The sequence below is a fragment of the Saccostrea cucullata genome, unplaced genomic scaffold (assembly GCF_032062105.1).
Source record: "Saccostrea cucullata isolate Sc308-1 unplaced genomic scaffold, CSIRO_AGI_Scuc_v1 ctg326, whole genome shotgun sequence".
Classification (NCBI taxonomy): Eukaryota; Metazoa; Mollusca; class Bivalvia; order Ostreida; family Ostreidae; genus Saccostrea; species Saccostrea cuccullata.
Genome location: NW_026930161.1, coordinates 614,358 through 640,659, shown reverse-complemented (window position 1 = coordinate 640,659; position 26,302 = coordinate 614,358). Strand labels below are relative to the sequence as shown.

Below are 26,302 nucleotides of genomic sequence, written 5' to 3'. Positions count from 1 at the left end.
TTTGTCCCCCTTGAAACATCAAAACCTAACCATTGCTATGAATTTGCGGAATAACACTATAATGTCCCCCTAAATGGAAAGTTTTGTTTCACGGAGGAAATGGGTTAATTGAGAATAAATTTCCATTTTCCGTTTATTTTTTGTGGAAAACACAAGTTTAACAAATTAAAAACTGATTTTTTTAAGAAAAAAAAAATTATTTTAAACTAGTATTAGGTTTTATGAAAATTCACATAAATATCTAATTAGTAAATTATAAATATGAAAAATCGTTCAAATACAAAAATATTAACGTTTGAAAATACTAGTAGATTAATTGAAGGTAGTTGCCAAAACAATCCTCTACAAAAATTTGATTTTTTCAATTAAAATTTGAAATAGTGCAAATTGAAGCAAAAAGTCAGTTAGATAACAAAATAAGCATTATCATTTCAGTATAACCAGTGAACAATATTGATAGTCTGTTTTTTGTATATGGAATTTCACTTTTTTTAATGTTCGGCTTAATTGTTAACTAAAGGAATAAATTTATTAAAAAATTCTTTAAGTCTTAGTTTACCGACCATAAAATGAATAATTCCATGTGCTGCCACATTGTAGCAACAGGGAAGTAAAAGACTGAATAAATTCCAAATTTTATTTATTTATTTATTTGTTATTTGGGGGGGGTATAACTAAAACGTACGTCTATATCATATGCCTAAGAACTATATTCCCCTTTTAATTTTCAATATTATTTTAAACATCGAAGTCTTTAATATGTTTATAATTAAACCTAAATGAAAACCCCCCATCAATAATCTGATACTTTGTTTATTAATTTATTTGAAAATAAAAACAAATCCAAGCATTCTAAGTTCAAGGTCATGATGGTATTTTCACGCATGCGTAACACGTAAAAATGCATATATTGCAGCAAAGCACCGACTTCCGCGATAAGTTGTTTCTAATGTTGAGTTATTTCGACTGTGTACGAATGGATTAATTATGGATGTTATAATGAGAAACAGTTGTGTATAAATACAACATACAATGAAGTTTTTCAATGGAACTATGTCGCTTAAGATCTGCGAGGCGCATGATCTTAAGCCAACCGACTGCTCGACTCGCCATCAAATAGCCAAGGGGGCTCAGTTGATAGATCCATATATATCTGTAGACGTAGATGACAATGAAGTTGCTAGAACCACCACAAAAACGAAAACTTTGACTCCTGTGTGGAACGAGAATTTTGTGACCGAAGTGCATAACGGACGAACGATAGGACTTACGGTTTTCCATGATGCGGCCATTCCCCCCGACGATTTTGTTGCAAATTGTTCGATCCCATTCGAAGAAATCAAGGAAAAATCTAACGATTTATGGGTATGTTAAATGCATAATTTTGTATCTTGTGATTTACCCACAAAGATGTGTTTGGAAATAGCCACAAACAGCTCCGAAATGTTGGAATGGGAATTTGGATATTCAAGATGGACGCCCGAATCGCAGCAGACGAGTCGCTTTTGTATATTTTTTTGGAATGTACTCAACATTCTCATATAATATCACATATGCTGTTCTGCACATGGGTTAACTGATATATATTTTTTAATGAATTTTAGGTCGATTTGGAACCAAATGGACAAATACACATTATATTGGAATTACAGGGCTCTACATCTGAAGGTAATACACAACACCATATCATTAGCATATATTGTACATTCCGTTCGTAACCTCAAATTCAGGTCAGCCTTTGAGTGTGTTTTGCCAATAACCATTTAGAAACTTGTTATAAAATCAGCTGATAATGTTCATTGCATGCTATACCATTCTAGTGCACTATTGGCATCTTTTTTGTTTGGAGAAGTGATTTTCAGATTAGCCAATGACGTAGGCTTCTGTCGCCGATGTGATCATTTATGTTAATGAGGTTACCACCAATATTAACAATGTAAATAAATAGGGAGAGCTTATTTATCATAATAAAATAAATATTGGAGTAAATATACATTTATCTTACCAGATAATATTCATATAGAAAAGTTCAAACTATGATTTTATAGCTGATTTAAAAAGTAAACAAAAAGGTATATATGAACAGATTCATGGCAATCATTGCAGTATGTAAACATTGCACTGAGCAGGTGCCCTTGCTGGCAGTCTTATCATTATTTACTGTATGTGTGCATGGGAACGTTCAATTGATCAGTGATTTAATTTATGTCAATTATACTCCTGTACATGCAGCTTACTTTTTAAAACTCAATTTAAAAAGTATCGACCATTCAACTGTCAGAAATCCTGACAAGGAATATGGTCATCCTGTTTCACATTAAATTTGGGGAGTGTCTAAAATCTCTTTATTTGTAACTGAAAAGAAAATTCATTGCTGAAGTACCAAGTTACATATAACAGACATTTGGTGTAATGCCACCCTTCATTGGAATGTGAGAATCCTTTTCCATATATGGCACTTCTTTCCATTTTATCTGTGTTGTGAAGCTTTTGTAACACACCTCTTGTCAACATTATTTTTTAAGACAGAGTTTTTCAGCCTTCACAGAATTAGTATATAGAACATTTTGTTTTGTGAATTTGTGATTAAAAGTAATTTGATCTATTAGTAGATAGGACACAGGGATTTAGTAGAGAGAAGGGAGTGAGGGAAAAAAGAATGCTTAAAATAATTATTATATTTTTGTTTGGTTACAATTTTGATTTATTTCATAATTCAATTTTAGATCTACATCATTTATTGTTTACTTTATATTTTGGATAAATTATTCAATGATCATGATGATAGTTAATGTAGTAATAGATATGAAATTTAAAATCTTAGACTTGCAGTAGTTTAACAGTAAAAAGATATAACATTCCATGAATAGAATACATAAAATCATATTAGTACTACCCTTAGCTACCAGAGTGTACTTTTATAATTATCCTTTCTCTGTATCATCTATTCATAAATCATATTTAAGTTTTATTCATTTCTAATGAATAAGTATATTTTTCAAAACAAGCAACATGATATGTAGTTTGTTAAATATATTTTGATAAGATGCCATTGTACTATTTTACTTTGTTTAAATACAATATATGTATTAGTCATTTTACACTAATCTCATAAGCATTTCACTTTTATGCTGTATTAAATATGTTCACCTAAAGTTGAGTATTAACTTCCACATAAAGGAAGCACTAGTCTACACATCTGCTATAGTGTAATTTACAGTAGTATTCATACTTATACAACCACCCACACAGAACAGTACTTACAGTAGTGTTTTGTATTATTAGACAGTTCATATTTTATCAAATACGACTTGGTATTTTTGTTTATGACAGAATGACAATTGACATTTCATTTATTGAAAAGCATCGAATGTATTTGATTCATTCTTTAATGTTAAGTAATTGATACTTTCTCTATTTATGTAGTATCATATTTTTACAGTTTACAGAATTCTTAAGCTTTGATATATATGTTTTATACTACCATATAAGTGGAAATTTTAGCGAGACACAAATTTAGCTATTTGTCCATAAAAACTGGTAATTTATTTTTAGCGAGTTGTTATTTTAGCGATTTTAAAATGCACATTAAAGAAGCTATAACAAATAAATTGCAATTAAATTTTAGCAACCTCGCTAATAATGCCAAAATTAAATCCTCGCTAAAATTTCTACTTATACGGTAGTTAATTTATTCTCTATGAAGGTCAAACAACAGGCCATTGGGTCCACTCTTCATGAAATGGGGGGAGGGTGGGGGACTATTTTGAGATTGTAAATGTGGAAAAGAAATACATTTAAGTCATTTAAAAAATACTTGGTATTTAAAAGAAATGGATTGCTTACCTTACTGTCAACATTATCTTTTCATTTATTCACATATCATAATAATATGGCCACTTTTGCTACTGATATAATAATGCATATATCTCTGTTTAATAAACAGAATTTATCCAGCAGAAGTTCAATATGTTAAGGTGGCAACAGTTTATTTTAGCATTACAGCATTATTATGTAGATGTCAAATATCCAGAACTATTGATATCATTATTTTTTAGAGAATTTTTTAGCTTTTGTCTAATTTTAGTGAAATGTTTTATTTCAAGTTTATTGTTACCAGAATTTCAGAACTTTCAGTGTCAAATGATGGGCATCTTCTTAAGACAAGTACAAACAGTGAAAATATCTCATAATACCTAATATTAATTTTATTAGAAAAAATAATTTTCTCCTAAAAAACAATTAATATCATTATCTGTTTAATCTGTGCACAAAACATTAAGAAAATGAGTTCTGAAGAGACAAGGAATGTATTTCAATGAATTACATGTGAGAAATTGAATGAAAAATGTTTAAACGAAATGAAAATGCCAATTTAAAAAATATTTGGTATAAAAAGTCCACTTTCAAGATTTATCTTTCCTAATTACCTTATACTCAAAACACTAAGGAACGTTTGAACATTACATCTAAAATTCAGAATAAAGCTTGAAATTTCCACAGTATATATTTAAATCAATAAAGCAAATATATTAACACCAACACAGTAAAAAGTGCAAGTGAATAACTTTTTTAATTTCAATAAGGTTGTAGATTTAAACTCGAATTTCCTCCATACAAACATGTCATTGATATAGCTCACTGCATGCATCGCTTTGAAATTGCCCATACTTGTTTGCGAAGATTTGGCTGTTGATTTCTTTTGTTTCTGCTTAAAAGCAATCCTTCTTGGTCCATGCATAATGAATGCTTTGTTTTCACTGTTTATATCACCGATCTCTATTTTTAATTTAAAGGTCAAAATTTATCCAGCAGAAGTTCAATATGTTAAATGATGGTTCTGATCCTATTATTGCTTACTATCATGAAAACTGAAATTAGATGGAATCATCTGTGAAGTGCTAATTGCCATGGACTTGTAAAGTAGAAAATAATATGTGTTTGCATTTTACAAAACATTTGTTGGATGTGACACCTAGTGGAGCATAAAATTATTAAATTCCCCATTTTTTTTGGTGCATATCATTTGAACAAGTTCTGTGCAGCAAAGTAGCATGCAAGTAATTAGTACCTGTAGCACAGCACTATAAACATCATTTTCAGTTTATACAGGTCTATATATATTTATGCAGCAGGTACCGTACTTGAACTTAGCTCTTATGACTGAATATCTTTCAAGATTAGAATTAGGAATGTCATGTTCTAGAATGAATATTTCTGTGTTGTGAAGAGACTGATTTTTACTTTGCTAGTGGTAGGACTGAAATATGTAAAGTCAATTGATATTTTTTATTAATTTTCAATACATTTTTTACAGAACCCCCAAAGGAAAGAGTATTTAAAGAAAAGGATGGTTTACTCAATCGCAGACGTGGGGCAATGCGTAGACGGGTTCATCAAGTCAATGGACACAAATTCATGGCCACACTCCTGCGTCAGCCCACTTTCTGCTCATTGTGTCGGGATTTTATATGGTTAGATGCAAGTCTTGTTTCCCTATAAACATTTTCTCCTTTCTTTTTACCAAACATTTTAATTGTTCTATTAGATACATGTTATCATCGCCTATGTTTATTTAAAAAATATTCGAAGTAATCGCATGCAATTTTCAGACAAGAATCAAAATAAATAGGGGTATATATATTAACATAGTGAATCGCTTTGATAACATTTGATTGATAAAGATTTTTGTAGCAGTTGAGACATTACTTTGGATCAACTATTGTATTTTGCATTGTTTCTTTTGTGATTTTATACAAGTACTTAATGTTCTACATCAGAGATCCCAATAATACTAAATGTCAATTAATTAAAAATAGACAGCTCTGCATACTAAGAATAGAAGGTGAAAACCTTTAGTTAATTAAGCCATAAATTCTGTATTATTCATGTATTCTTGGCATTCGCACTTAAGGATTAGCAACTCAAAAAATAATTGTGACAGTTTCTTGAAATTAGCATCCATGTCTTTCAATATTCAGCAATGAGTTTTCTAGTTTTGTCAATTTTTAAATTCTGCAGTAAATTATGGATGATACATTTGATTTATCATAAGAAACCTAAAAGCATTGCATGAATATGATAAATTTTGATATTCATTGATGGAGTGTCCTTGAGTGACACCTGTGTCATTTCCAGGTGAATGAAATTTTTTTTCTGCTGTATAAGCATTCACACTGAAAATAGTATTACAGCTTTCAGATACTGATTTCTGTATCACAATGATCACAAAAGTTGCACAAGATTTGTAGACCTATATAAATCATCAACTAACACATCATCATGAAGTATTATTTTGGCTTAGAGAGTGGAAAATTAACTAAATAACAGGAGTTTGACAGTAAAAAGAAAGTTGAAAAACAATATGGGAGTAAAGTGCTATATTATCTGTTTATTTAAATAAAATGAAGGCATAAATACGGGGGTCAGCCTTACATTACCAGGTAATGAAGTCAAGAATAGACTCAGTAGAGACATGAGAATGGCCCCTAAAGTGTGTTACTAAATTAGAAATTAGAGGTCAGGGTAGCATTAAATATGGTATTTAAATTATTGCATCTAATAAATGAAGCAATAATTGGTACATGTATCAAAATAATATAAATTCCAAATTATGTGCATTTCAAAGGTAATGGTGATTGGTCATCCTGTGGTCATCCTAACCACAGAAATTTATGATGGAAATAGAGTTTCATTCAACAATAGACTGAATATTTTACTCTGTAGTTTGCTTCAATCTTGAAGCATATTGCAAAGCAAAAATCTAGTCAATCTTTTTTACAATGCAGGGGACTTTGGAATCAAGGTTATCAATGTCAAGTGTGTACATGTGTGGTCCATAAACGCTGCCACAACAGTGTAGTTACCAAATGTCCAGGCTCAAAGGACGACGCAAGTGTGGAGGTAGGAGACAAATTGGGCATGTTATTGGAATATGGAAACATTTATAAACTTTGGCCATTAAAAAATGACGGGGGGATATGACATATCACAAGTCTGCATTTTTTTGTGAGCAAAATTTTTCAATGAAACAAGTTATTTAATGATTAAGGAGATTTGATGACCAACCAATTAGCTTCATTATTTAAATATTTTACGTATTTAAAAGGGTTTTTTAAGATTTTTTTTTATCCATCATAAAGGGATGCACATGTATACATGTAATGAACATTTGAGAATAGTGTCAAATGAAATTTTTTTAGGCAATAAAATTTTCAGAATATAATACAAATAATTTTTATTACAATGTAACGGGTATTTTGTTTTATTTGCAAAATGAAAGTAGATTGCTGTCGATTACAATAGTTTTATACTTTCTGTTTGTAGCAGGTACCACGGGTGAAGATTAATGTTCCACATCGTTTCAATGTACACAATTATAAAAGACCAACATTCTGTGACCACTGTGGCTCCTTATTGTATGGTATTGTTAAACAAGGGGAGCAATGTGGAGGTAAGTAAAAACCTGCTTCTACTGCTACTTTTTAAACTGAGATACACATTATTCTTATTCTCAAGAAAAAACCCTTATAACTGAATATTGTAAGAAGTAAATATGCATAATACACTCTGTCAACTCAAATACAATGAATCCTTGTTTGTTTATAAAACACTCTTTTGAGAATTTTTCACTCGTATTGAAATGCCAACACAGTGGAGAGCTGCAAATTTAGACCTGTACTTGGCACTTAGGGCCAACATTTTCACACTTCTCAAGAACTACAGGGCCAATTTTAGCGAAAGTTTGGATAAAGCAATCTTGAGTGAAGGGGAGGTTAATTTATTAAAAAAAATAAATTACTGAAAAAGTAATGAAGGACATATAACAATTAACAAGAAAAGGTAAAAAGGTGTGGTCTTTAAAAAATCTCAATTAATACACCTGTATTTGGTCAGAAAAAAAGGAAACTTAATTGAGTGGAAACTTTCTGAGGTAGTGTACATTTTCAATTGTTCAAACCATGGCCTTTAGGTGTAGGGTGGAGCCACAAAATATATTATAAGGGGGGAAATCTGATGAAGAGTACTAGGGCCAAAATCATGTAGGTGAGCATTGTGTCCCTTGGGCCTTTTGTTTTTACAGTAAGAGTGACAAGATAAAGAATGCAAATATTTTCCTGTCAAAATCCACTGTAATTTACTGTTTTATAATACTGTAACAATGGCCTGTCTGTTACAGAAAAGTCAGGATTTTGTAGCTAATTCTTTTTTACAAGAATATTTTGTATAACATTTTCAAATTTTATTTTCAGATTGCAAAATAAATGTTCACAAAAGGTGCAAGAAAAATGTTGCAAATAATTGTGGACTAAATTCAAAACAGCTGGCAAAGGTGATACAAGAAATTGGACTTACACCTGGCAATACAAGAAAAAAGGTACAGGATTTGTTTAAGAAATTGTTTCATACGAATAAAGCATAAAAAAGTGTATGTTTAAAATGACTACATTTGGATTTATAGTCAGTGATAACTGAGTGAATACCGGTAATATCTACTTAAATTCAGCTGTTATGTACAAGTTTTTCAACAAGAATTTTAAGCTCTACTGGTCAGAGACCAGAAGAGCTTATATGCTAGTAAGGTGTCCATCTATCTGTCTGTGTGTAAACTATTTTTCAAGATGCTACTCCTCCTGTAGTTTTTAGACTGATTTCAATATAATTGTATAATGTATATACTGTCTATAATCTATATAGCTCTTTATTATTGTTACAGTCAATGTGTAATCCATTTCTCAAAGATTGATTTTCTGTTTTAGCCATCAATAAGTACAGAATCTCCGAACAAGGATAAACAGGGGCGCTTGACATCTCCTCTTCCCGAACTAGGTAAGATAAGTGAGACAAATATTCTCAATACATAAACAGCTACTAGTAAACACAATAAAACAACAGCGTACTACTGAACAATTATATTTGCATGAGCATCTTAAGGATGTACATGATATTCATTCTAGAGTAGATTTTATTTATAAAGATAATAAATTGTGGCATGAATATTGAATGAAATTTAATTGTGTTAAATCAAAGTACCAGATTGCACTAGATTCACTATTAAAATGAAAATATAAATAGCATCATTAAAGAATGAACTGAATCTATCAATGTGCTGTGAACTACTGTTGTAATCTAGTTAAAAAAAATTCTATCATACCAATAAAAAAGACGAGGTTCATAGAAGGCTTAATTTGGCTCTGATAAATTTCAAAATTAACACTTTTAGTATCAAAAAGATATTTTAAAAATTTTCTGACGTAAAATGACTAAAAAACATGCAGATGTATATTTTTGCTTTGACACCTCTAGAAGTTGAGTTTATTCTGTACTAGATAGAATGTTCTGTCTTTAAAATGATAAATGTCCTATGGACCCTGGGTGAGAGCCTGTCCTAAGACATAGTTCTAACTATTTGCTAACCTCTTTATAGGCATCTCAGATTAATTTTTAAGCAGATCCATATCCCAAGTAATAATAGGCCCAACCATTTGCTGCTATTGGGTATATGTATAGACAGTTATTTTTCCTGGGATTCACTGTTATATAAAGCTGCAATTTTCATCATAACAACCAACAACAAACAACTAATCTTTTGCAATAAAATAATCATTATTTTACATACATTTTCTTTAAAGAATATGCTTTGTTGTTTTTTTTAAAACAGAGTGGAGACAGATAAATGATCAGGAAATAACTTTTTGACCTAAATTTCTAATTTTTGATTAATTAAGAGTTATTTTGATAAATTTTTAACAATTAACACTAGATATGGAAGGTGCTTGTGACATAATATAACCTGTAACAGATATTGGTGCGACCCACTTAAATAAACCACAGGATCAATTAAAGTTAAAATAAAAGTGAAACAACAAAATATGTTCATATTAACTTGACCTTACCCTAATGTCTCTATGTAACAGAGAATCAATAATTATAATACATTGTTTGAAAAGGTGAGTGGGGATTGAACTAAATCATTTAAGTTTAAAATGATGACCTAATGTAGAAGAGAATAAAACTGATTCATAAAAAATTCACTCAGTATTGAATTTGATTATTGTTTGAAAGTAAATTTATTTATGTTGAATATGAATGGTCTTCCAAACCCAAAATTTCAAAGTAGTTTTAAATACATGTGTAATTACCGGTATGTGAAATAATATCTTAACTCAAGACTGTGTGACTGACAAAACAAAAAATTTACAGTTTAGCATATCACACTTTTGATAACATTTGGACTCCCAAAAACCATACACTTTAGGATATGGGTATCAATGGAAACAATATCTGGTCTATAGAGCTCAGTTTTAAAAGAATTCTTCCAAGTGTTGGTTAGTCATTATTTTTGGAACTTGTGGTGCTCATTTTGAATTATTAGTATTTTGTCACAATGTTCAGCAATTTTTCAAAGTTCCACCATTAAAAAAAGAAAAGAAACCAATGGAACAGTTGTTTTTCATATCAGAATTCAGAAATTTTGTTTTATTATCAGCTAGCATTCAAAAAAAAATTAATTCCATGTGCCAATTTATGCTTAAAATGAACCAAGTTCTTTTAATTTATGCATGTTTGAGTAATTATATGAACCTCTCAATGTTCTTTCTTTACAAACTGTATCATAGTTATGTTTTAGTTGCTACTTTTTTCCTATCTTTTTTTTTTTTGGTTCATTGTGTTTCTTATAATTTTATTTTAGAAAAAAAGAAAAACGGGAACAAAAAAATTCCCTACATGCGGAGTCACACAGTTGCTAGTATGTAATCAAACACCTGTCTTTGTCCTTGGCTACATATTTTTCTCTTCATTTCTCTTTGAATGCAGATATGGTGATCTTATTTATACAATCCTATTAACAAATTATCATGGGAATAATTAATATTTTATTTTGGGAATCATGGTAACTTATTTAAGGAATTTTATAGTCCTGCTCTTAATACATTTTTAAAATGGTTTACAAAGATACTTCCAGGAAATAATATAGAAACACAATTTCAATGCAACCTGAAATTTGTTAAATTTTATTAGTGCATAAATATACTTGAACATTACATTGGAACACATTTAATTTATCTGATTAAAAAAACAATTTTATCTTACACTGTTATTTTTTTTATCAGTCACTGCTTATAGGAATTTTCTTTATAGGCAAGGTACTTAATACAAAAGTACAAATTATTGATTAATATGCTGAGGATTTAGAAATCAAGATATTTCCCACAACAAAATTTTTTACAGTTTTTGAAAAATTCATTACAACTTTTCATTTCTTTTGGAATTGAACATATTATTTTGAAAATGAAGTACATTTTTATGAGTGTATTTTATGTACATCCAGATCTGATAGATAAAAAAGAGGTAGAAATCTCAAAAGACAAAAAGAGAAGTATGTAAGAAAATCTATTCACCACAGTTAGTGCTTATGACTATATAAAGCAAACTGTAAGCAGGCCTTTTACATAGCATTTTAGTTAGCTCTTCAATACATCTATATCATTTTGTAGCCAGTGACAAATTCTAGTACATTATATATATGTACATGTAGCTGCATGCTTCGGAATCATTGTGCACAGGTGTCATGCCGTCTCCGAGTGGCTTCATCTTGTTGGAAAATCTTCTTCTCTTTCATCTTGCTCTGTCTTTTATCATTGGTTGGGGAAGATGCATGGTAGACTACAGTCGCATGATAATTTTTTTTTTCACAATGTAAACCAGGTATTGGTATGTAAAGCTGTTGGTTGATAAAAAAATTCCCGTTGATATTGAATGTGATTGGTTGGACATAAAAACCAGCATATTCTGTGGCCAAATTTTGCTTTGTTGGATGTCTGGAAGCATGTACTTTGTTTCGTGCACATTTACTTATTATTGTTTGTGTACTTATTTTGGCATATTTATTTACAATATATCAGTCTAAGGCATGGATTTTGGCACAGACCTAAATTAGCTATTTCATTACTTCTGTATATAATACTAGTATGAAATCATGTTTCGGAGGCAGGCATGAATTACTAGACTAATGACTGACACAAATTATGTTAAAATAAGTACACAAAAAGTAATTTTTCTTGCGAGAAAAAGTTTTGAAGTAGAGGTGATAGGTATGGTGAAAATCTAATCATTATTTATCAATTTTTTTCTATGAGGATTAAATTGTCATATGCATGTTTTCAACTGTTGCACTTATGAAAATTTGCGGTCTTAAATTTATATTTGGATTTGCCAAATATTTGATTTCTTAAGAATATATCATTAACAAGTACAATAAATTTATTTATTTACATTTGTGTGTTGTAACAGGAGAGATTAGATGTTAAAATGGTACCAGTATATAACTTGCACAGAAATTTCAGATACATTGCACTACTAATTGTATTGCATGGTTTCTGATATGAACCATTTTCTGATAACAGCACTTTTGTGTTAATTGTTTTTAATGCATAATGCAACACCATTTAATGATTGCTGTTTCTATAACAACTCCTAAGAATAGGGTGTTTGCTGTGTTTATGTGTGCAGTGGTTATGTATAGTTGTATTAATTACAATATGTAACCGTCAAATGAAAAATAGACCTTTACCAAACACTTGTATGTACTAAACATATTAACAAAACATTGAATAGCCATAAATCCTTGAACTAATTTCAGCTTCTTTTATCTTACTATTGCAAACTGTATAATTTTATCCCATAGGGCAGAGTATTGGATCATCTTTCGAGTCATACAAATGCTTTCTAGCCAGTGAAATAATGCTTATAGAAATTAGATTATATTGTTGAACATATATAAAATATGCAAAATTACATGCATAGACTTTTGAATGAGGGTAAATGTAATCATGATAAATTCTAGATGAGTAATTATAGCTAAATATAAGTGTGCATATTGTATAATGAAAATGTTGCTTTTTTACAGTGTCTAAAAAGACAGATATTTGTGTAACAAGGCTTGATAATTGTCTGATGTTTCAGATGATGGGAATGATGAGTATCCAGAGGACAGTGATCAGAATACGCTTTCCGCTGACGACATGTGTTTAAGTCGTGGGCGAAGTCCGTCACAGGACAGATCAGGCCAAAGACGGGCAGATAGAATCGGCCTCAAAGATTTTGTCTTTATCAAAGTTTTGGGTAAAGGCAGTTTTGGCAAGGTTTGTATTTAGAAATTCATTTGTTTGGTACACAAATAAGTCATTTTGTTCATTTACATTAAGTTCAGGCTGTAACATGTTGTGCAACCATCTTGAACAGTGTGGCTCAATTTTTTACTAGATTTCTCAGTTTGATGAATTTTCCATTCTTCATTATCATTTATACTTTATTTATTTATAATTTTTTGAAGTAAGTTAATAAGGTGTCCAAAGCATGAGTAAATTAACTTTGAAATTAATTAGTCAGGGGCTAATAAAAGATTTTTAACATGGCATGTTTTAGTTTAAATTTTGTATTGATCTGTACATAGATTAGTGGAGAAGACAAACTTCAGAATGAGCTAAAGTATAATAACTGCTGAAAAAGTGTGTTTACAATATAACAGTAAAATGTTAAAGTCAAAATAAATCTTCAAATTATTGATAAATATAGGTAATGTTAGCTGAGAAGAAGGGTACAGATGAAGTCTTAGCTGTAAAAGTTCTTAAAAAAGAAACAATATTACAAGATGATGATGTAGAATGCACCATGACAGAAAAGAGAATCCTGGCTCTTTCTGCCAAGCATCCCTTCCTCACGGCACTTCATTCATGCTTCCAAACAAGGGTAAGTCCAGTAACCAGTCCTGATTTTTTTCCTAGCATTTTAAGTGTGTGTGTTTATCTGTAGTTTTGTAGATCACATTGTCTGCATTAACGAATTTGATGATGCTTTTATATAGCTTTATTATGAGGGCTTTTCAATGTTTATGACATACATGTATTTAAGCAACCATTTGTGTGTTACATGTCATTCATTCAGTCATTAGTATATTTAAAAAGAATTAGATTTTCCAGGTTTTGCTGTTGCAGCAGTCAACATTAAATTAATGAATAACTGTCTAATTTTTCGATTTCATGATGTGAACAATCAATTGGCTTGCATGATAATTTGCATAAATGTCAAGGGATTTATGCATAAAATTATCACGCAAGCCAATCGATTGATCATCGTCATGAAATCGAAAAATCTGACAGTTATTCCTTATACTTACATGCTCTTGATTCCGCAAATCCACATGGTACAAGCCCCGCTTCTTGTCCCTATTTGTACCGCCCTGCATTTGATTTTTTTTACTGTGCCTATTGATGAACCAGTACATTTATGAAGAAATAAAGTACATTAACTATTTGTAATTTTATCTCGGACAAAGACATTGGAAAAGTAAATATTTAAAAATAAATCGGGCCAATCCAACTATGGTAGTACCTGATCTTAACTACCCAGTAGAATGAAATGACAGATAAATGAAATTTAATGTCAACACACTCTCTGCAGCCAGTGGGCTGAATTTTGGAATTTTTTGAGTTAGGGAGGGAGGGAAAAGCTCCCAGCGGCTGCAAAAACATATTGTGAAGAATGTTAACATTAGTACATGCACATATACTTTTCAAATTACCACAATGTGTATCAATTGAATGCATGTTTATTGATATTTATGTATATAGCAACTGATTGGCTACATAGGATTTTAATTTTATGGAATATCTTGTCAAGTTGAGCAGCTGGTTTTCGATTGAAGCATGGATGTTGTTATGTATTAGGAAAGTTGGATCAATGCAGGCTATTCTCCCTCCCACTAATGCACTGTTTTGACTTCACTTGATAATCTCTTCACTAGGGTTTCTTCCCCTCATTTATATTTTGGTCCTAGTATAAGTTGGTTAACATTATATAGATTGATGCATGTATCTCTTCAGGATAATGAGTGATATAAACTCAAAATAAGTGGTAAATATGGTAAGTATTACATGCAAAAAAAGCTGAACTTGCCACGCTTTGTTTAACCACTCCCTCAGAAAATCATTAAGCTTTTACTTGTTAGGGAACTAATATTGTGAACTCTGCACTCTGTTAATGATTTCTTGGTATAACTGCTGCTAGATTTTTATCAAAGATTAAAAGAAATGCATTTGAAAAATAACATAAGATTTATTTATAAGTACATAGATATTAAAGAATACCCCAAGACTCTACTCTACATTTAATATTGAATTTGTTAACTCTCAAGACAAGAGGAGATGATGTATATATTTTATTGCTAATATTAAGTGATTTTTTATTGAATTATTTATTTTATTGAATTTTATTGAATCTGTAATTGAAGATTTCTGGGATATCAAATTTGGTCTGTCAGCCTGTCTGTTTTTCTGCAAAAAAAAAAAAAAAAAAAAAAATCACCCTGTTCATAACTTTGAACAGATTGTGTTAGAGCTTTCATATTTCACCTTTTGAAATGACCTTTCTTTGGTACAAGCATATTTACCTCTTAAACATTTTACTTTGAGGTTGGCCTTTAACTTTGCAAAAATTTATCCATTTAACTTTGGCCAAAAATTTTATTGTTAGTTCTGGGGATTTTGCATTTCACTAGAGTACCAGACCATTCTTTGGGTATCAACATTTTAATATTTCATGACCTTGGAATGTGACCTATTTTAGAAAAACTTGACATTGCCTGTAATTTAAAGCAGTTGGTGCTTGGACTTTCTTATTTATCTCTTGTGACAAGACCTTTCTTTTGGTTACAATATGTCAAGAAATATTTTAAAGTTTTGTTGGAGTTACTTGGTGTGTAATTCTCTTAAGACATTTCTTGTTAGCATGTTTCATTAAGTGTACTTCATGAAAATATGTGTATGTGAAAGTCTGTGTAATTTACACCAATAATTCACACTAAGCTTAAAAACATCTTTTATCATGTTTTATGTTTACATTTTACTTGTTTAAAAACACCCAAAATACACTCAATGTTGGGATTTCTCACTGCCCTATACCGTATTATTATATATATTTTTTTGTTAAAGTCTCTGTACCCTCATCTTGATGACTTACATCTAAAGAAATTAAATTGGACCCTGAAAGCATTTTTTGGCAAATATTTTGATCTCATGACCTTGACCATGGAGTAAGACCTACTTTTGATAAACTTAAGCATTAGCCATATTTTCTTTAGACAAGACCTTTCTTTGGGTACAAACATTTCTGACCTCTTGATCAAGGAGTATGACCTTCATCTGAAAAAATTTAGCCTTGTTCTTGAGTTGCCATTTGGGGCATCAGTGTTTCACAAACACATCTTTATTGTTATGCTAATGCACAATAACCTTGAAGTACAGTTTAAGAACTGAAATGAAAATAAAAATCTTATATCATATGCTTTAATGCATGTTTTTGAAAATTGAAATTACTGTTTACAACAATTTAGAAGTACATTTAACCATGGAAATCATTGATTGATTACTTATTTTGCAAATGACTTGCTTTTCCTTCTTACTTTCTACAGGGGGAAAAAAAGAGAAATTCTCATTTAAAAAACACATTTTTTTGATATTGAATATTACTAGGGGTGATCAAAAAGTTCGCGAACTAATTGATCTTCGACATATGAATAATTTGTTTTTCACATCAACCACGAAATTATTCTGTGACCCCTTCCGTAGCATTCTGTTACAAGTCTTCAAAGATTTTTCTGAGTTTACACTTTTGTATTTGCAGGACCGATTATTTTTTGTGATGGAGTATGTAAATGGTGGTGATTTAATGTTCCAAATTCAACGAGCTCGTAAATTTGATGAACCAAGAGCGAGATTTTACGCTGCAGAAGTGACTCTTGCTCTTATGTTTCTTCATCGAAATGGAATAATTTATAGGTAAGATGTATGTCTATTCACAGAAATTTATATTTGCGAAATGAAACAGAAAGATTTGAACATATCCAATCATCTCTCTTGCAATGCCAGGGAATAAAAAAGATAGTTTCCTTCATTCAACGGTATTCATTTTAATCCTGTATATACACATGCACATCTTTCTAATGGTGATTGGTGCACTTAATGTAATAATAAAGTTTAAAAGCAATTCTTATTTTGTTTCAGGGATCTGAAATTAGATAACATATTATTAGATGCCGAGGGCCATTGTAAAATAGCAGATTTTGGTATGTGTAAAGAAGGAATGTTTGAGAGCAAAGTAACACAGACATTCTGTGGCACACCAGATTACATAGCACCAGAGGTAAGACACAGTTAAAAGATAAAATGTTTGGAGAAAAATATATACAGTAAAATTTGTTTAGTGTGAACACTGATATTGCGAATTTGCGTATATAGCGAAATTATCTTGGATTACCAGCTATATACGTAAATTTATCAAATTCTTTATACGGATTAAACTAATTACGGATTTAGCGAAGTAATTTCATAGGTCCCAGTGACTTCATTATAACAGAGTTTTACTGTTTTGACAAAAGTACTTTTTTATAAAAATATCTGATTTTTTTTAGTGCTTAGATTATCAAAAGAAAATTCCTGGTATAAATACAGGTTCTTTTATAAACATTTATTTCAGATCTTACAGGAGCTAGATTATGATGCCTCTGTAGACTGGTGGGCATTAGGAGTCCTGATGTATGAAATGATGGCTGGTCAGCCTCCATTTGAAGCAGATAATGAGGAGGACTTGTTTGAGTCTATCCTCCATGACGATGTTCTCTACCCTGTTTGGCTCAGTAAAGAAGCAGTACAGATCCTCAGAGGGGTACAATTACTTCTATATCTATAAGCTTTTTAAATCTGTTCTTGTGTAAAAAAAAAGGTTTTTTTGGGAGGACAGCATGAATGAGAAGGTTATTAAAAACAATCGATGTCGACTTTTCTATCTAAAAATGTTTAAAGATTGTTTTCAATGTGAAGCTTTTATGAAAGAAAATGTAATAGACAAGTACATGTAAAAATTTAGTATTTCAGTACATTTCTTATATATGACTTTGATATTATTTTTTTGTTAAAATCTTGTACAGTTAAATCTTTTGTAATTTAGAAATCTGGCGGTGAATGTAAAAAAAAAGAAGGTTTTTTTGTACATGTACATATTAAAACATATTTCTAAGTTTTAAAATACTTCAAGTAATTTTTTATGTACAATTTCGCTAAAACAAAATGTGCAGTTATGAAATAAAGAGAGCACATGTGGATGCATTAAAAAAATATTGAAAAAAAAAATGCTGGGTTGAATATAATGCCGATAAAACGTGAATTCTTGAATAAATTCATTGTTTAAGGCATCATTTAAAAATTTATATATTTATTTTTAAGCAAATTTTGCATTTTCAATATCATCAAAATAATATCGTTATCAGAAGACTTTTACTAAATGATTTTTATTAGAAAACAAAATTAATAACAGTTCATGTTAAAATCATTGTACAAATTTTTAATTGCATATTTCATGTGCATTTCTTGCACCTTATATCGAGACACTTAAAAATGGACGTTTGTTGTGAAAACAGGGTGGCGGATGGCGGTATGCGAATTTGGCATTATAAAGAGAATTTTATATAGCAGGAAAAACGTTCTTGGCAAATCATGGCGGTATAGCGAAAATGGCGATGAATCGAATATATACATATACATGGACCTATGTAATCTGTAAATGGTGTAAACAATTTTCATTCTTAGTTCATGACAAAGAATCCCGCCAAGAGACTTGGATGTGTAAAGGATCATGGAGGGGAAAAGGGAATCTTAACTAACCCATTTTTCCATGAGAAAATTGACTGGGATCTGCTAGAAAAAAGACAAATAAAACCTCCATTTAAACCTAAAATTGTAAGTAATAATAAGAATATGATTATCTTTTACCAGAGTAATGATCTTTTACTTTGAATGAAGTGTTCATATTATCAGCCACTGTTGTCACAAGATAAATATGGTTTCCTTTGAGGAAGTACTAGTTTACATGGATGAATTTCTTTTCCAGAAATCAAGAACAGATGCCAACAACTTTGACAAAGACTTTACTTCCGAGGAACCAACACTAACTCCAGTGGACCCAGCTGTTGTGAAAACAATCAACCAAGAAGAATTCCATGGCTTCTCATTTATTAATCCTGACTATGGAAAACTGTCCTATTGTCCGACATCGGATATTCATTGACCCCTGTTAATTTTAAAGAAAGATTGTGATGACCCCCTCCCCCTCCTTGCTCCCCGACAGATCAATAACTGGCAGAAAACAGACTAAAGAATGATTCAGAGTAAAAGTGAGAAGGAGTATTCTGACAGAAATACATTAAACTTTCCTTTTTTAACTGAAGTAACTTTGTAAAATGAAATTACTTTGGGTAGTTACAGATGAACCAATATTTCCATATATTCCAGCAATTTGTTGTGGTGTGTCACCAGTTCTCTAGTTTATACCCCTTCATTGTTTTTCTTTTTCAGCCTCTTCATTCAATACCTCAGTTCTTTGACTTGTTAGAACTTAAAAACAAAACCTAGTCATGGCCACATATGATGCTGTATATGTTTTATACATGTTGACATCACAGATCAATTTCTCATGCCTTTATTCAGAAAACTTTTTTTTACATTTCATTTTCTGAGTCTTTTTATGAAAATTCAACTTCAGAGATGTAATTCTTTTTCCATGGTGTATATTTCTTATTTACATAATTTTTTTTATCAGATGATAAATGTATTTATGATAAGATTTTTCTGGAAGTTTACACAAAAGATTTTTTTTTTTTTTAATTAGAATGGCATTTGTACTGTTGGAGATCACATTTTTACAATATGAGTGAAAGCTGAGACTAGATTGGTTTATTGCTTCTAAACTTAAATTGTACATATACATGTACATTGTAAAATAGATAAGCATTGGCCAAATGACAGCAACCTTATTTATATACATGTCTTTGAATATATTCTAGTCAAATTGCATCCGGTGTAAAAATTCAATGATACAGTTATGAATTTCTTACACAGGTGCTATTTAAGTATTTTTTTTTCACTTGCATATCTAATACCAACAAGGAAATTTTGAATTATATTGTTTACACACAAATAAATTAAGTGTTAATAAGGTATAGAAAGTTACCTGAAATGAATACTTGAATGGACAAAAGTCTATGGTGTCATGTAAAACATATTTAACTTAAGACTATCTTGTTCCCTGTTCTTATAAATCTGGGTTATAACCTTCTTATAACTCTGGGTTATAACCCAGTATTCAGATGTTATCATAATCTGGTAATGATCTCATATTTTTTTTTCTTTGATATCAAATTGCATTTCAGTAAGTGCTAGTAGGAGGAATGAATATCTGAAGATTCAAACATAATACCAGTTAAATGAAGTTTATGGTTTAAGTTTAGGTGATGTGTGGTATTCCATGCAAACCCATGTACCTCTTAAGAATTATGATTCCTTGACAGTGAATTTATGAGGTGTATACAAACATCACAAAGCTGTAGTTCCATTATAGAGAAGAAATTTAGCTTGGCATTCCTTTGCATGATTTATGAACAAGTTCTGAAAGCTGTTGAATGCTCTGTGCTTTCCTGGATCTGTGCTTTTCCATGATGGAAAAGAATAAACTTGCTTAAATTTTGGCATAAATAATGATAAATTGAATGAAAGCTTAACTTGTGTATGCAAGTTATGGTAGTTGACCTCCAAGCAAAAACTTTGAAATTAAGATGATTTATTAAAAATTCAGTAGATAACTTAAGATCTGATGATTTTTTTTTATTTATGTGATTACTATAGCTACATGTATCTTAAAAATATAGATTAATTTATTGAATTTCATTGACAAAGGGTTGCCACTGATGAATGCAAATCTTTTCAGAATGGTTTTGCATCTGAAAAAAGCTTTCATTCCTTAACTTGATTTCACAGCATTGCTTTATCTTGCATTGAAGTTGTAGGGCTCAGTAGAATTTTTGCAGGATATATTTTATTTCAACGGTTTGTGAAACAGTATTTCACTCAAATCCTGTATGTTTATAAGTTATGTTGAGCATCGTGCTGAAATGGAATACAGGGATATAACATAGGATACATGGAGCATACGGAGAGATGAGAGAAGAAGTTTTTTGAGATTGTTTATGAAAATAGTCAGATTTTCTCCAGAGATATTTGTTGATGTCTTTCCTGCTTTACATTAACTTTTTCATATTTTTAGAATAATTGGCAGACTGAAATTTCTTTATATCAAATGATACGTTTTTATGTGGGTGTAAATTTTAAATAGGGTTGCAAATGATCAGTGCAATATTTTTTAGTTGTTTTATTGTTTTTAATTGGTTTTATAGATGGAGAAAACCTTGTTTATGCATGTATTTGTGAATGGAAGCAGAGTGCTGGTACTGTAACATACACTTTTTAAATTTCTTTATTGAGAATTGAGATTTTAAAAATACATGTACCAAATCCTCAAAACATGTTTTTAATATAAGTTGCAAGTCTTCAATTTGTGGAATTGTATATGTACATGTTACTGCAGATCTTTCAATAATTGTTTCCCAGATGAATTTTACCTTTGATACAGTGTACTTTATGTTAGGTCTTGAAAGTACTTGCACATTTTTGTATTGGGACAATCTCCATTGCTTTCTTTTTTTTGACCACATTTATAATTATAAACATTCGATTTTTGTTAACATTAAAAATGATGAAAGTTAAAGGTATTCTGTCCTTAAATGAATGTGCTGTAACATATGCAAATTAATACAAAGAAAATGAGTAAAATGTTATTTTTCCTGCCATGTGATAGATTATTATGTAAGATTTAACAAACTGCCACATGAATTGATATACAATGATATTATTACCTTTGTTATCACAGCTTTCAACTTTCCAAAAGACAAAAATGATGTGCAATGCTTCCTGTCTAGGGGTAAATGCCTCATGGGTGAAACATGGTTAAATGGTATTATTTTGCACGAAGAACATTGTAATGTACAACTGAATAATGCTGGATAAGCACACTGTGAGAAGGTAACAGACAGTCATTTATTAGAGCTACCCTGATCAGTATTGAGTGTAATCATGTCATTTTCTAGCAACTTGCAAGTAATTTTCTAGTGACTTTCAAGTTAATGCAGACAATGTGTACTATATGTATAAATCATTTTATAGTACTCTGTGAAAGCTTGTTTTTGTTTGGATTTTTAAATTCCATATCATTTTAAGAAAGAGTCTATCTGTGACACATGTCTCATTAATTCCATTGTTCATTTTACCATAGAGTTCAGCAACCTCTAACAAAGGTTTTAAGTTGTATAATAAATGTAATAATCTGAATACTATTTCTTGTGTTTTGAAGCAGTGATACATGTATATGGTTTGTTTGTAGTACATGTATTTCAAATCAATCTCCATGCAACCATAAGACATTCTGGAACTTTAATACTCATTTACAATTACATGTACAGAATCCAGATTAAAGCGTTTAAATTGGTGCTTTTTAAAGAAGTTGAAAATGAACAAAGTTTATGTGGGGGTATGCTCTACATGAAAGTAGTTTAATTATTAGGTCTTTTGAGCCAAAGACCCGAGGGTGTTTCATGACCTTGACCCAAATTAATTTGTGCAAGTTCAAGGTCACTAAAAGAAAAAATTTAAAATTTTTCATGACTTTGACCCAAGTCTGATAAATGTACAATCTATAACTTTGTAGCCTCTAAGTATCCTGTACATATAAATAAAGCCTTGAAATTGAAAAGTAGGTCATCCTGACCTGCATTTAGGATAAAACACTCTGAGAACCCAGGATAATCTACTCACAAAATGTGATGATTCTAAGCCCCTTATTATCTTAAATATAAGAATCCAGATTAAAGCGTTTAAATTGGTGCTTTTTAAAGAAGTTGAAAATGAACAAAGTTTATGTGGGGGTATGCTCTACATGAAAGTAGTTTAATTATTAGGTCTTTTGAGCCAAAGACCCGAGGGTGTTTCATGACCTTGACCCAAATTAATTTGTGCAAGTTCAAGGTCACTAAAAGAAAAAATTTAAAATTTTTCATGACTTTGACCCAAGTCTGATAAATGTACAATCTATAACTTTGTAGCCTCTAAGTATCCTGTACATATAAATAAAGCCTTGAAATTGAAAAGTAGGTCATCCTGACCTGCATTTTGGATAAAACACTCTGAGAACCCAGGATAATCTACTCACAAAATGTGATGATTCTAAGCCCCTTATTATCTTAAATATAAAGATATAGCCATGAGATTTCAAAAGTAGGTCACAGTGACCTACTTTTTGGTAAAAATACTTTGAGACCCAAAAATGCCTCAAATGAGAGAGTTTGATTATCTTGGGACTCTTATTACTTGAAATATTCAAACTACGAGGGCCGTTCAAAAATTACGCGGACTGGTTGCACAGACGAAATATTTGACGACATAATCGGGCAAAATTTCACAAATAATATAAAAGAATCTTTAATTATATGGTCTTAAAAATTTCATATCAAAATCTTGTAAATTGGTTTTAATTTTGAGTGATTTTTCAGGACATACCATTAAGTCACGGCGCAGCAAAATCTTCGACGTCACAAGTATTATAAAAATAAGTGATTGAGCTTTCATTTTCTCAACATTTTCCCTTGAGTACCTGTATAGTTTGAGTTACCTTATCTACTCAACATCAAAACACCATTTCTTGTCAAGCTTAAAATCTATTAAACAAGTAAAAAAAAAATCTTTTTTTTTGTTTTAAAACCAAAAACTACTTATGAGATATAGTGTGATATTGGTGACTCTCAATCACGTTCTTTACAGTCCGGATAAAGTTAACTTTTCGTCTATAATCTTCTTCCCGTCCTCCCGAATAGCCTTTTTACAGAGGTCTAATTGTCTAAAATTTCAATTTGCTATTTGTGGGCGAATGTCACGAGTAGCCTAGTTTACTACATGTTTTATAACGCTTATTTTGGATCTATGTTGCCAAAATCTCGATCATTACACATATTTTAACAAAAGTGTGGTGCGCCGTCAATTCAGGAAACGTCATTTTCACAGTCGTTTTCACGAGAATCTCATCAGAGAAAAATCACTATATTTCTGTTAGTACTTCAAATATTACGTCCGAAATCTAAATACATAATAATAGAACAATTTAAAGGTACATTTGAGAAAATGGTTGAAAAATATTGCGAATTTTAGAAAATCAATGAGTTAAATTTTTGAATCTGCATGCTTTTTGCTTCAATTTTTTTGTCGTGCGCCGTACCTCTCCATCAACGATATCAACATACCGATAATTTTCGAAGATTTTTTTTAAAATACAGAAATTTTGCCCAAAATTTATTGGAATCTTTAAGATACATGTTTCTGTAAAGTTTCATAACTATATGACGTCTGTAAGAGTAAATAATAACACAGTCCGCGTAATTTTTGAACGGCCCTCGTATGCCTAGAAATTCCAAAAGTAAGTCACCATGACCATTTTTTTAGGTCACCTGAGTCACTCAGGTGACCTATTGCTATTTGTTTTCATCCGTTGTCGTGCATCGTGTCGGGTGTTAACATTTGAACATTTTCAGCCTCTCTGAAACCACTGAACCAATGTTAACCAAATTTGGTATACAGCATCTGTGCATGAAGGGGAACAAAAATTATGAATTGCATGGTCCCCGCCGCCTCCTCCCCCCTGGGGCCTGAGGGGTGGGGCCAAAACCACTCAAATTGATGAAGAAATCTTTAAAAGCCTTTTCCTTTACTCCTGAACATCAAGCAGTCAAACTGTTAGCATGAATGTAATGTACATTGAGTCCTCTACCTAAATTATGAAATTCATGGCCCCAAGATCAGGGGTTCTAGTGCTAGGGCGGGGCTATATAGATTGTATATAGTGAAAATGCATTAAATCTTTGAAAATCTTCTTCTCTGCTCCTGTATATTAAATAAACCAACAATGTACATAGTTGTGATGAGCAAGAGTGCCTCTTCCAAAATTGTGAATTTTATGGCCCCTGGGTCAGGGGTTCTGGTGTTAGGGCAGGGCTCTTGATTATATTGTGAAAAAGCATTATTTCTTTGAAAATCTTCTTCTCTGCTCCTGGGCATTAAATAAATTACTTAGTATATAGTTATAATGAGCAACAGTGCCTCAACCAAATTTGTAAAATTCAAATTTGTGAATTTCATGGCAGGGGTTTTGGTGTAAGAGGGGGTGGGTCTCTTTTGATTATATATTGAAAATACATTAATACTCTGAAAATCTTTTCCTTTGCTCCTTGGTTTTATGCCAATGATGTAGGTTTATATATTCATGTCGAAAAAAGGTGCATCTTGCAAAATGGTTAATTTCATGCCCCCTGGGTCAGTTGTATCGGGAGGGGGGGGGGGGTTACATAGTATGAAAATAAATTAATGCTTTGAAATCTGCTCGTTGGTATTAATCAACCATTTTTGAAGAAATATAATTTATTGATAAAATTTCCAAAATTTTAAAATATGTGGCCCCAGGGTCAGTGTTTCCTGTGGGGTGGGGTGCACAACTGGTTATAAAGTTAAAGTGCATTTTCTCTTTGTTACTCTGATCTACTTCTGGGTATTAAGTAACTAGAGTAAGCATGCTAAGTGTATAATTATGATAAGCATTGGTGCCTCTTTCAAAATTGTCAATTTCATGGCCTCTGGTTTAAAAAATGAACCAAATTCAATTGTTGGGAAGTTTTCACATGATATACAGGTTACCTATAAGGCCCCTGGGCCTCTTGTTATTTAACATATTCTGAGGACCCAAGATGCATCAACTGAACAGAGTTTCTGAAACATTTTAAAATTTCCAAAAAATTTAAAAGTAGTCACAGTGATCTATGTTTCAGTTGACCTTCTCTGAAGACCCAAGATGCACCAACTGACAAAGTTTGATGATTTTCAGCCAGATAGAACTGAAGATATTTAAATCTAGCTATAAAACACCATAAGTAGGTCATGGTGACCTACTTTTTGGTTGAAATTTTCTGAAGACTCAAGATGCATTAATTGACAAAGATTGATGATTTAGGCAATTCAGGACCTGAAATATGAATACAGCCAAACAAATTTACAAGAGGCCCACGGGCCTTATAGGTCACCTGAGTATCGTGTAACAACTTTCAAACAATTAAAATTGGTTCGTGTTTTAAACCAGAGGCCATGAAATTCACAATTCACAATTTTGAAAGAGGCACCATTGCTTATCATAATTATAAACTTAGCATGCTTACTGGTACTCTATTTACTTAATACCCAGAGGTAGATCAGAGTAACAAAGAGAAAATGCAATTCCACTTTATAACTAGTTGTGCACCTCACCCCAAAGGAACTACTGGCCC

The 26,302-nt window shown here is 31.1% G+C and overlaps 1 protein-coding gene across 4 annotated transcripts; it reads left to right on the top strand.

Annotated features, from left to right (window-relative positions):
- Nucleotides 1-900: 900 nt before the first annotated feature.
- On the top strand, nucleotides 901-22,274 carry LOC134283124 (calcium-independent protein kinase C-like). Of its 4 annotated transcripts, XM_062765576.1 has the most exons (16): nucleotides 901-1,365; nucleotides 1,605-1,668; nucleotides 5,318-5,474; nucleotides 6,789-6,903; nucleotides 7,327-7,453; nucleotides 8,253-8,377; nucleotides 8,760-8,829; nucleotides 10,694-10,750; nucleotides 11,333-11,380; nucleotides 12,967-13,145; nucleotides 13,579-13,752; nucleotides 16,684-16,838; nucleotides 17,064-17,202; nucleotides 17,536-17,724; nucleotides 18,645-18,794; nucleotides 18,946-22,274. In XM_062765576.1, the coding sequence occupies exons 1-16, from the start codon at nucleotides 1,033-1,035 to the stop codon at nucleotides 19,120-19,122; spliced, it is 2,259 nt and encodes a 752-aa protein (XP_062621560.1). In that variant the 5' UTR covers nucleotides 901-1,032; the 3' UTR covers nucleotides 19,123-22,274. The 4 variants fall into 4 exon arrangements, with proteins under 4 accessions (XP_062621560.1, XP_062621562.1, XP_062621561.1 ...); XM_062765578.1 differs by lacking the exon at nucleotides 10,694-10,750; XM_062765577.1 differs by lacking the exon at nucleotides 11,333-11,380.
- Nucleotides 22,275-26,302: the final 4,028 nt, after the last annotated feature.

Excerpts from the sequence above, each read along its gene's own strand:
- LOC134283124 (XM_062765576.1), top strand. The coding sequence starts at position 1,033 with ATGAAGTTTTTCAATGGAACTATGTCGCTTAAGATCTGCGAGGCGCAT. Across the intron at positions 5,475-6,788 it reads TTGTGTCGGGATTTTATATG|GGGACTTTGGAATCAAGGTT; the intron begins GTTAGATGCAAG and ends TTTACAATGCAG. Across the intron at positions 16,839-17,063 it reads CGAAATGGAATAATTTATAG|GGATCTGAAATTAGATAACA; the intron begins GTAAGATGTATG and ends ATTTTGTTTCAG.